At 43.2% G+C, this 12,780-nt stretch overlaps 1 protein-coding gene across 2 annotated transcripts in view; it reads right to left on the reverse strand.

Annotated features, from left to right (window-relative positions):
- LOC106577569 (protein Dok-7) overlaps positions 1–12,780 on the reverse strand; it is a 46,632-nt gene that overhangs the window by 25,752 nt on the left and 8,100 nt on the right. For both annotated transcript variants that reach the window (XM_014155715.2, XM_014155717.2), the window contains exons 5-7: positions 7,201–7,320; positions 3,653–3,757; positions 2,282–3,111 (exon numbers count right to left, since the gene is read on the reverse strand). In XM_014155715.2, the coding sequence (XP_014011190.2) occupies positions 2,282–3,111; positions 3,653–3,757; positions 7,201–7,320 (1,055 nt within the window). The remainder of the gene's footprint in view (positions 1–2,281; positions 3,112–3,652; positions 3,758–7,200; positions 7,321–12,780) is intronic.

Raw genomic sequence — 12,780 nt, forward strand, 5'->3', positions numbered from 1 at the left:
AAACAGACCCGCTTTGACCAAAGAAAAGCACTTTGTTTTATGTTTGAAATTCTGATGGTCTGACATTTTATTCATTGATTTTGATGTCTTTTTAATATAATCAAAAGCAATGCTTAATAAAAGAGGTATATTTTGGATGACAAAGAAAAGATCAATGACTATAATCAGTTATTTTATTCCACAGATAATTTTTTATGAATAAATTGGGATCTAATCACATGTCATACTCTGTATGAATATGTCCTCTTTCAAAGTATATGAGTATGAGGCTTTACGGTGTAAATCACTTGTAAATGAGATTCATCTTCAAAGATCAAACGAAAGGGCTATCCTTTCTTGTTTCCATAACAAGCAGACAGTGGAAGAAAAAGTTTGTAACGAGAAGAAGTTAGAATCAATTTCTTGCACTTGGATGACCTCAAAGAGAGAGAAGAAGAGCATCAGTTTGAAAAGCCCAAAACAACCCAGACCCGATAGTACAATCCCAAAATGGAGGCCAAATTAGAAGAGCAGTAACTATGGTGACACAGAGGCTCTTATGAAGACACGTCTTACAGAGATGGGAGTCTTTGAGAGCCTATAGGAACAACATCTACGCACAGAGGAGCATGTCCTGACCTTTGTGAGTGAAAGAACAGATAGAACCTCAAATGGCTAGTAGAGTGCACACCTTGCCAGACAGACAGGCAGCAAGAATGTTAATGTTCCAACACCAATTGCTGTGAGATTTCACATTAAAGGCCATATTGACAGCTATAGCCGACAACAGGTGATACCAAGATGACTAAGCCTTACTTGCAGTCATACAAGCTGTTATAAAGACTTGTTATACAAGAGGAGCAGAGCTGCAGAAAGCACTGAGTTGGGAGTTGGACGACATGCTACAGTAAATGAGAGTGGGAGGGAGCTATGTTTTTTAATGCAGAGATTCAGATACAAACCAAAAAGGAAGCAATTGCCATACATTTTTCTGTCAAAGACCGCTTTGTGAATCTGAATGATGAAGTCTAATCGAAAGCTGCTGACAGTATTTTTGTACTTTGGTAGTTGGTACTCATGAGACAAACAAAGCAATTCTGAAGAAATGTAATATTTTGACCCAAACTGTATCAATTTGATGACGATAAAAGTGAGATGAACCAGTGGAATACAGTCAATTGGATGAAAATAAACAAAGGGTACACTTTTCCACCATAGATTAATAAAAGTAACCAGGGCAGCATCTCAATTGTATTTCCTTAATTCCTCGTGTCTACTCTCCTCGCCTCCTTTGCAAAACGCATTGGAGGAGAGGATCAAAAGTTCCTCCACTCCAATAAGTTTTGAGAAGAAAGTCAGGAGAGAGGACACACAACCAAGCTAGCACATTTGGTTCCTTGGAAGTTGTGGGAACGTACATTTTTGGTTTCTCGTTGGTTCTGGGAACGAAGCTGTACGATTCCTGACCAGTAAAACGGAAAGTTATTTTATTGTTCTGAGAACGGAAGTGAAAATGTCGCCTTTTCTAGGACCGTTAATTTTGTGGTTGCAGGGAGATTCTGAGAATGTTTTACTATGGTTCCCTGAAAGTGTTCCTGAGAGGTTTTATTAACGTTCTGGGAATATAAATTATAAATTATTTGAATGGAATTAAATAACGTTATGAGAAAATGTTTTAATAAGACTGCTAGCTTAACTGTTTTGAACTACAAGCACAGAACATATGGAAATAAATGTGTTTATTCATTCAAACACATGTATTTTTATTGTGGCATGGGGGTCAGTGAGACTCTAACCTATGATCTTCTGTTCTCTATCTATGGCAATAATCCCCTGCCCCACCAGGATGGAGCTAGCATGCCATGTTTATTACTCATACAAAGCCGTTCATTTTAGTCTATTCAAACAGACCACATTTCAAAGAAAACAAGCACTCGTTAAGATCAGGTGTGGCCAATTAGTGGGTGCAGCCAACACAGCTGAAGATACTTAACGAGACAGAGGATAGAGAGTTTTGTTGACGCTGAGAACGGAATGTGTATGTTTTTTGAATAATAATCATTTTTTGAATGTTACAAATGTTTTATTGGAAAGTTTCTTAATGTTCTGAGAACATTACTTTAAATAGAACCATGCTTAAACCTGAAGAAAATGTTATGCTAAAGTACTGTACAAGTTTGTATGCAAAATAACAATAGGACAACCAATCTCTCACCAAGCTCTAAGAAACATATGGTTCTCAGAATGTTATGTGCTAGCTTGGAAGGAATTAAGGAAATACAATAACCCCAGCTGTCTGTACCTTGAATCCTCCACAGGTGGCGCAGATGGTTAGGAGGGTTTTGGAGGCAGTGGCTTGGGAACTGCTGCATATCTGATAGGAGTCTGGGTGTTGACTGTCACTAGAGGGCGCCATCCTGCTCTTACTCTCCTCTGAGTGGCCCAGTAAGAGATCAGCTGTCGAGCGCCTGGCAACAGTGTCCGAGCGACCCCCGAGAGGACCCTCTTTTTCCCTCTGTACTGACTTACATGATGGGGGTGATTGGGGTGAACTACCCGCCTGGTCCTTAGATGTTGTGATGGTCTGGTGCCCCCTGGTCCCTCCTGTTCCCCCCTGCAGTAGATTCCGGGGGGTGTCGTAGAGGTATCTCAGTGACGTGGGTACCTGGTACTCCTGTCCTGGGGCTGGGGGGCAGGTACAGGGGGCCAGGTCCAGGTGAGGGGGCAGGCTGAACAGGGAGCCAAAGTCATCGCCCCCAGAACCAATGTCCAGGCTACCTGCATAGGAGGAGAAACTCCCAGAGTAGGAGGAGTGGCTTCCTGTGGCGATGCCGCTGTCGGATGAGCTCTGTCGACCAATCTCCTGCAGCTGCCGGGACCGAGGGGGCTTGGCTACTGCACGAGCTCCACCCACCTGGATGACGGACAGTTTATCCTCGGCCTGTAAGGCCACCTTGAGCCCAGACTGGCCAATGATGGTCTCTGTGGGGGCGGAGCTTGTTGTGACTGGCTCAGTCCAAATGGCCAGCCGGCTGCCGATGCTGGAGTCTGATTGGCTGGTGTCGGAGGTGTCAGAGGAGCCTGATATGCTGCGGTCGTCTCCCGCCACAGACAGACCATACGTGGAGGAGGCTTCCAAAACCACATAAGAAAACAGATTATTTATTCTATAAAAACAAAACTATTACTTATACACCTTATCTACACAAGCACATCAATAAAGCATAACAGATTATCCAAAATAGGTCTCCTCACTTGCCTGACTGGTATTCACAGTCATAATACTCACAATAAATCAACAACATAAGACACATTTCAATATGACGCAACAGAAACGTACTTTTAGAAAGTTACGATAATGCAACATGTATCATTTCCCATGGATTAGTCATGGAGAATACTAACTCTAATGCATGTTCCATACGTTGTTGAAGGAAGATGAATAGTGAGCAGTGGATGCTGGTGTCCCTTTTTTTTCACTCAAACTATAATGTAGCATTATGTTCATTAGCCCATTGTTAATACAATCCCCAAAAAAGGGTGCATGTCAGCAGTCCAGTTTTCAAGATAGAGCACTTTCAGTACAGCGCAATGACTGTGATGATTTTGCATTGAAGGACAGGCTCATGGTAATGGTAATTGCTGGAATAGAATGAATGGTGAGGTAATGCACCTGTGCTGCTCTGGTGAGACAGCATGCTAAGGCGTTTCTCCAGCTCCTGGGCCTCATGGTTTACCCTCTCCTCAGAGTAGGCCTGGTTGGCGGCAGCGTTGGGGTCTGTCGGGGTGAAACACAACAGTATTATTTTTACTTTACAATTATTAAAATAGCACACTATAGCAATGATATAGTAATTCCAATAAATGATATTCTACTGCTCTTTGGTAATTTACTACAGTATCCTAAAATAATATATCCGTTTAGACAGGCCCCTGTGAGACAATTCAGTGGAAAGGACAAAATTCTGTTTATGTCTGTTGATTAATAGTCGTAAATCTCGATAGGAGGCCTACTGATAATAGTATACATCATTATCTGTGAGGAGAGGTTAACCTTGGGTGCCTTTCTGATGTCACAGTGACATGTGATCAATAGAGTGACGCAGAGTGTTTCGTATTGAGGCACCCTCTGCGGGGTCATTATTAACTGGATGCATCCGGTTTTCAGGGGAACTGGAAAGAGAGCCTGTGACGTGACTTCCGCTTTTGACGTTAACAAGGCAACACTATCTTAACTCATCCTCCACATTTACTGGATTGGTTCAACAGTGCAGAAGAGAACCTCCCCTGACAGGACTAGAAAGAAAGAAGCGCTGCTCAGGCGTTTATTTTATGCCCGCTGCATTAGGTTAGTATTGAGGTGACACTGGGACAGATGTGAACATAAATCACCAGTGTGCCAATGAATCCTTGGGGGGCCGCTGTGATTAGGGTGATTACATGTCCCGGAATGTGCGGTACAGTCCTGCATTTTAGCGCTTGGTCCCGTGTCCCACAACCAAACAATCATGTACCGCATTTTATCATAACAGTTCTAACACCATTCATTTACTCTTTTTTTGTATTTGTTCCATATTTCAGTCAGTCATTCTAACATGTCTCTTTTGCAACAGAGAGGAAGAGGCAAAGTGAGAGGTTTCACTCCCCAAAATCTGTCCAAAATAAGCACAATGCATTTCTATGGGCATCTTTTGGAATTAAGTTCTTCACCTGCCTTCGGGACGACTCCCATTGTTAGGGCAGAGACATGAGCATCTCGTCATTATGTACAGATCTCTGTTTGGAGTCAAGTTGCACTTTTGACAAGATATATAAGGATGTGGTATCGGAGATATTAAACACTTCTCCAATCGTTGTTGAGATGTGATATTCTGCGCAGCATAAGGTGAGACGTAGGCCAATGTCATCGTCAACCAATCACATTTATCAAATCCTTTCGGTCGAGAGGACAGTTAAAACAGCATGCTGAGGAAGAGCTACAAAAGTAAGTAAACAGCCGTATTAGACTGAAAATATATACAAGGTGATTAAACTGAAAACATGTAAGGTGATTTTTTCAAACTTGAGGCTCTCCATGCTCATTAGCTGCTCATTTAACATATTTGCTGCTACTTCACTCAATCCAGTTTTCAAAGTCTCCCTTCCTAACTGTTTTAAATTCACTGAGACTGACCAGAAATGTTACCTTGGCCAAGAATTGCCAGATATTCATATAACAGACACACATTTGATCTCTTGTTTGGCATGACAAAAATGTGCACGAGGCAAAGGTGTAGCCTATAGGCGCTCTTCAATTAGCTTGTTTGGGCTTTTTGTGTGTGTGTGTGGGGGTGGGGGAGGTTATGCCGAATAAACATGTATTCATGTCAAGCAAAATGATCCCTTTGTCCCAGTTTATACACAATTTACATTTTCTCTAGCACACATCTAATAGGGCAGGCAGTATCAGTAGACGCAAGTACAGGGTCCTGTTCAGTAGGAAGAAAACGGACCCTAAACGAAGTCAAACCGAAAGGTAATACCTGAATGTATCCAATAAGAATACAGATTTTTGTGTTCCTATGCAAAACCTTTTGCTACGGTGTGCCCTACTGAACATGGTCCAGTACTGAGTGCTATCGTTATCGTTGTGCTGTCACGTCGCCCTCTATCTGTGAGGGTGAGAACGCCAGGCCTTTAGCGAGGTAATAGAGAACAGGGTCACACAGGGGTACACCTTGCTGTTTGTGCAACACTACATGTGTTTATTAATAGCACTGCTTGCCACGTGGCCCCTGTGGTACGCGTAATGGAGATGGTGTGGCAACGGATCATTAGTACCGCGCCGAGGATCTAATGTAAGTTACCTTAGTCCCAACCCAAGGTCAGCTGTTATTGACCTTGGGTTGGTTACGTTGATTTCCTGGTCAACCAATATTTTGTCAAGGGTCATTTCCAAGAGTCATTGTCGTTTTGATTGTGCAAGTAGAGTGCAAAATTACATACAAATGGCAAAAGACTACCTTGAGAATTTCAAATGGATTGCCGTTTATGTGATACCGGCATATCTATCGGTTACCAAACGGACTGCAATCAACTGGATATAACAGCTGACATCTGCTTCAACTTCTTGTCAACAACCCTGTTCCCTTTGCACGAGAAGGGACAGTGGTGTTTACAGGAGAGTAGGGATATTAGAAACAGAGAGCGAGAGAGAGAAATGGGGGCAAAGCAAGGGGAAAATGTGAAAGAGACAAAGAGAGAGAGAGGCACAGAGTGTGTGCTGGTGGTGGTGGGGGAGGGGGGGTGCAGTGGACACAGGAATCCTGGGGATGAGGTTACACACATGCACAGAGTGATTAGAAGGGTTTGGTGCGCTCTGCTTGTGTGAACTGTGACTTTGACCTCCCGCTCTCCCTCTGACATCGTCCCCTGCTATTTATTCTACTACAGACTACAATAATAGGAGATGAGCTCAAGGCCTGATTGGCGAGAGGATGTGTGAAACCAGGAACACCCAGTGGGACAAGCCACAGCTGCAGCGCCCACCCTAACCCCTACTGTACCTCTCGCATGACGCGACAGACTATACAGAGGTGACTGGATTGAATTTGCTGCTATAATTACAGTTAGTACAGTGGTTATCCTATTACATATGTATAAGGTGGCCCCGTTGTATACACTGCTTATGGTACAGTTAGTCCAGTGGTTATCAGATTATATTCACTAATATTATAGTCTGTACCCAGCTAATCCAATTATGTATAAAACAGCTGTCAGTCATAATGCTGTTGGATCAAAGTACATTGGATGGAATCCATGGGACTCAGAGTAACAACCTCTGGAAGTGGCTGCATTCCAGAAAGCACATGGTGGGCCACTATTATAGTGAGGATAAATCCCACACAAAGTATCTCTTGAAGAACGCTTGTTTTAATTAAGACAGCAAGTGTTCGATTTAAGTGTTTGCCTTAAGTGTTTGCCAAGTCAGAAGGCGAAAGAGCAATGGATAATATACCTCTACATAACTTACCTCAGAATGACCACAAGGATACATTAAGGCTACATTTCATCCATATTCTCCATTTAAATTGCCCAGAAATTTGATAAAATACTCTAACTCCCATTTGTCCTGTACTATAAATTCACCACCCTGGTCTGTATGTACTTGTTTGGGCAAGCCGTATAGCTAGCCGTGACAACTTTCATACCTACGTAGCAGTAAACACCTTTGGTACTGACCAGGCAGGATTGGCCTCAGTCCAAAAGGGCCTCTGGTGGGGGAGATGCCCCTGACGATGCAGTCGAACAGAAAGCTGATCTGCTCGCCCTCCATGGACGATAGGAAGAAGACGCCAGCCCCTGTAGGAAACACACATAGTCCGCCGGCTTAATGTCACATTTCGCTCTTTAGATAGAATGTTTTACCACACCCCTCTGGGTCAATTATAACTGGATGGAAGTAGTGTACAGAGATACATCTTTGTACTGGCCAGTTGGCACACAAGCACACTAATAGCTAGCACCCACTCATTTTGTTTGCAGACTGAATGGACATCACCATGGATTGTCATCCGTCTACTAATTGACATCCATTTCAATTTAGCCAGATACTGAAATAAGAGCAGCATTGAACTTCTTTAGATACAAAAAAAACTGCTGAGGTTAAATTATGTTAACCCACCACATTCCAGAATACATATGTATGATCTTAATTTGAGCCAGTTTGCTATAGCAGGAAAATATTCATGCAACAATTTCAAAGATTTTACTGAGTTCCAGTTCATATAGGGAAAGCAGTCCATAAATCCATTAGGCCCTAATCTATGGATTTCACATGACTGGGAATACAGATAAGCATCTGTTGGTCACAGATACTTTAAAAAACAAGGTAAGGCCGGTGATCAGAAAACCAGTCAGTATCTGGTGTAACCACCATTTGCCTCATGCAGCGCGACACATCTCTTTTGCATAGAGTTGATCAGGCTGTTGATTGTGGCCTGTGGAATGTTGTCACACTACTCTTCAAAGGCTGTATGAAGTTTCTGGATATTGGCAGGAACTGGAACATGCTGTCGTCATCGTCGATCCAGAGCATCCCAAACATGCTCAATGGGTGGCATGTCTGGTAAGTATGCAGGCCATGGAAGAACTGGGACATTTTCAGCTTCCAGGAATTGTGTACAGATCCTTGCGACATGGGGCTGTGCATTATCATGCTGAAATATGAGGTCATGGCGCTGGATGAATGGCAAGACAATGGGCTTCAGGTTCTCGTCACGGTATCTCTAGGCATTCAAATTGCCATCGCTTAAATTAAATTGTGTTAGCTGTCCGTAGCTTATGCCTGCCCATACCATAACTCCACCACCACCATGGGGCACTCTATTCAGAACGTTGACATCAGCAAATGGCTCGGCCACACAACACCATAGACTTGGTTTGTGGTTGTGAGGCCGGTTGGACGTACTGCCAAATTCTCAAAAACAATGTTGGAGGCGGCTTATGGTAGATAAATGAACATTCAATTATCTGCCAACAGCTCTGGTGGACATTCCTGCAGTCATTATGCTAATTGCACGCTCCCTCAAAACTTGTGACATCTGTGGCATTGTGTCACGTCTACTCTCGCTCTCCCCTCTGGCGCTTGAAGTCGCCGGTCTACTAACCACCGGTCCTGCCAACCCATCATTACGCACACCTGGCAACCATCATTACGCACACCTGCGCCTCATCATTAGGCACACCTGGACTTCATCACTTCCCGGATTACTCCCCTTTATCTAGCACTCCGTTATAACCCATCAGGAGGTATTGTTTCTGTGTTCATGTTCAGACACTACTCTAGTTCGTGTATTCACTTTGTTTGTTCGTATTAAACTCACCGACTGCACCTGCTTCCTGACTCCCTGCGTCTTTGTCACACAATGTGTTGTGTGACAAAACTGCACATTTTAGAGTAGCCTTTTATTTTACCCGGCACAAGGTACACTTGTGTAATGACCATGCTGTTTAATCAGCTTCTTGATATGGCTTACCTGTCAGGTGGATGGATTATCTTGGCAAAGGAGAAATGCTCACTAACAGGGATTTTGTCCACACAATTTAAGAGAAATAAGCTTTTTGTGTGAATGGAACATTTCTGGGATCTTTTATTTCAGGTCATGAAAATTGGAACCAACCCTTTACATGTTGTGTTTATATGTTTGTTCAGTGTAGTATGTGGATTATAATTAATAGCCATTTTTTATAGGTCTTGATATATTTTTCCTAAGGGCAAATCAAGTCTTTAGAAGCCTTTTCAAACCTTAAATACATTACAAATGTGCATTTCCTGCTGTGATCAAATTCAGATCCAACATCTGTATGCTAAATAACCTAGGCTAAATAAAGCCTCACACAACACAAATGAACGGTCAAAAATCGAAATCTCTGATATACAGCTCCGGTCACTCAAAATGTAAAATTCAAAGTGTAAAGGTGGCAAAGGGTACAAGGGTGTGAGGGTTAATGAGTCAGGAACTCTCCTGCCCTCTTGCCATTCCCAAGCCCAAGACACACTAGGGGGTGTCACCAAGAGGATCTTTCTGTCACCTGGTCGTGAGACCACCCACCACAGAGCTATCCCCTGTCACATGTTTTAGATGCCACCGGCCCTAAGAAGGGGTCAGAGGTTAGCAGCTAAAATCACTCAGATGTTTACACTGAGGGGGACTCAAGACATATGTTACAACTAGTGGCGGTCGGTGCCGTTTAAAATGAGGGAGGATGATAATCTTTTTAATGAGCATCGCCTTATTTCTATTACAGCATATTGGATGACTGTCATTCATATTACATTCACCCAGCTCAATGTAACATCAATAGGTTTAGGCTATTACATGATACAAAAATTTTCCCTACAGTGGGGGAAAAAAGTATTTGATCCCCTGCTGATTTTGGATGTTTGCCCACTGACAAAGAAATGATCAGTCTATAATTTTAATGGCAGGTTTATTTGAACAGTGAGAGACAGAATAACAACAAAAAAATCCAGAAAACCCATGTCAAAAATGTTATAAATTGATTTGCATTTTAATGAGGGAAATAAGTATTTGACCCCCTCTCAATCAGAAAGATTTCTGGCTCCCAGGTGTCTTTTATACAGGTAACGAGCTGAGATTAGGAGCACACTCTTAAAGGGAGTGCTCCTAATCTCAGCTCGTTACCTGTATAAAAGACACCTGTCCACAGAAGCAATCAATCAGACTCCAAACTCTCCACAATGGCCAAGACCAAAGAGCTCTCCAAGGATGTCAGGGACAAGATTGTAGACCTACACAAGGCTGGAATGGGCTACAAGACCATCGCCAAGCAGCTTGGTGAGAAGGTGACAACAGTTGGTGCGATTATTCACAAATGGAAGAAACACAAAAGAACTGTCAATCTCCCTCGGCCTGGGGCTCCATGCAAGATCTCACCTCGTGGAGTTGCAATGATCATGAGAATGGTGAGGAATCAGCCCAGAACTACACGGGAGGATCTTGTCAATGATCTCAAGGCAGCTGGGACCATAGTCACCAAGACAACAATTGGTAACACACTACGCCGGGAAGGACTGAAATCCTGCAGCGCCCACAAGGTCCCCCTGCTCAAGAAAGCACATATACATGCCCGTCTGAAGTTTGCCAGTGAACATCTGAATGATTCAGAGGACAACTGGGTGAAAGTGTTGTGGTCAGATGAGACCAAAATGGAGCTCTTTGGCATCAACTCAACTCGCCGTGTTTGGAGGAGGAGGAATGCTGCCTATGACTCCAAGAACACCATCCTCACCGTCAAACATGGAGGTGGAAACATTATGCGTTGGGAGTGTTTTTCTGCTAAGGGGACAGGACAACTTCACCGCATCAAAGGGACGATGGACGGGGCCATGTACCGTCAAATCTTGGGTGAGAACCTCCTTCCCTCAGCCAGGGCATTGAAAATGGGTCGTGGATGGGTATTCCAGCATGACAATGACCCAAAACACACGGCCAAGGCAACAAAGGAGTGGCTCAAGAAGAAGCTCATTAAGGTCCTAGAGTGGCCTAGCCAGTGTCCAGACCTTAATCCCATAGAAAATCTGTGGAGGGAGCTGAAAGTTTGAGTTGCCAAACGTCAGCCTCGAAACCTTAATGACTTGGAGAAGATCTGCAAAGAGGAGTGGGACAAAATCCCTCCTGAGATGTGTGCAAACCTGGTGGCCAACTACAAGAAACGTCTGACCTCTGTGATTGCCAACAAGGGTTTTGCCACCAAGTACTAAGTCATGTTTTGCAGAGGGGTCAAATACTTATTTCCCTCATTAAAATGCAAATCATTTTATAACATTTTTGCCATGTGTTTTTCTTGGATTTTTTTCTCCCACTGTTCAAATAAACCTACTATTAAAATTATAGACTGATCATTTCTTTGTCAGTGGGCAAACGTACAAAATCAGCAGGGGATCAAATACTTTTTTCCCTCACTGTATACCCATCATGAAGTTGCTACAACCTATCCTATGAATTCAAGTTTACAACATACTGTAGGTGCACAGATCGAGAGAAATTTGAAGGTGACAGACATTTACACATTCAATACCGCCTTGCACAATCTTGCCTGCATTTAGGTGATCTAGGGTGTAATCAGTCCAACAGTTGCAAATGAGATTTTCCATTTAACAAATTCAGGTATGTTTATCTAAGTTTTGTTCCGTTTGCTTACGTTTAAGAAATGTTTTTCAACAGAATCGGAGGAATTAATACACCCCTGATCACACACAAACGCATTTCACTTTCATAGCAGCCTGCCAGATCGTTGTATAATTCCTTCTTGCATCTACGCCACAGTGTTACGCTGGTATAAAGGATTTTGGAGACAGGTGCAGGAATACACAATAGGGGTTTTTCATACACCCATAACAAACACATATACAAAAACACTGGGCTGTACCCAAACAAAAGAGCAAGGGTAAACCTCGTTAAACGCCACGGGACGATACCCGTAATAGGCGTGTATATATTACATATATATATCACGCAGCATAACAGCTGCACCAACGCATAGGCACTCACACCACCAACGGACATGGGAACAATAACCGACAATGACAGAGGGAACAGAGGGTGCATATATAACATACTAATCAGGGAAAATGGGAACCAGGTGTGAATAATCAGACAAGACAGTCTGGGGTTGATGATAATGAATCCCGTTCAGTGAAGCCTAGAAAGCCGGTGACGTAGACCTCCGGAACTGGTGAACAGAATGAGCATCAGGTTCGGGGGGTATACGTGACACAGGAGGCTGCTGAGGGGAAGATGTCTGGGATGGAGCGAATGGAATTGCATCAAACACCTAGAAACAATGTGTTTGATTTAGTTCATAACATTCCACTGATAACGCTCCAGTCATTATTACGAGCCCGTCCTCCCCAATTAAGGTTACACCAAGCTCCTGTGATCTTTACGCTTTCCTTCTCACACCTTTTTTCGCTTTGCTTGTGGACACACAGCTTAGAAAGTTGTCACCATATTAGCTAACGTCAAGTCAACAACATAGCTACTATAACTAACGCCTTACTAAATCCGCTACAATCAGTACAGTGTACAGTTAGCAAGCAGTTTAGCAGTTACACCAGCAGCCCCAGTGGCAATAAATTAATAAAGCCAAAAGCTTACCTTCACTTGGAAGAGTTCTGGAGTTGGATAGCCATAGTCAGCTAGGTAACATAGCAACCCTCTCTGTTTGAGCAGGGTGTTTGAGTAGGCTCAACTAGCTAGCTGGAAGGGGGTGGGAGCCTCCTAGGTTTTGTATTGA

This window comes from Salmo salar, chromosome ssa18 (genome assembly GCF_905237065.1).
Source record: "Salmo salar chromosome ssa18, Ssal_v3.1, whole genome shotgun sequence".
Lineage (NCBI taxonomy): Eukaryota > Metazoa > Chordata > Actinopteri > Salmoniformes > Salmonidae > Salmo > Salmo salar.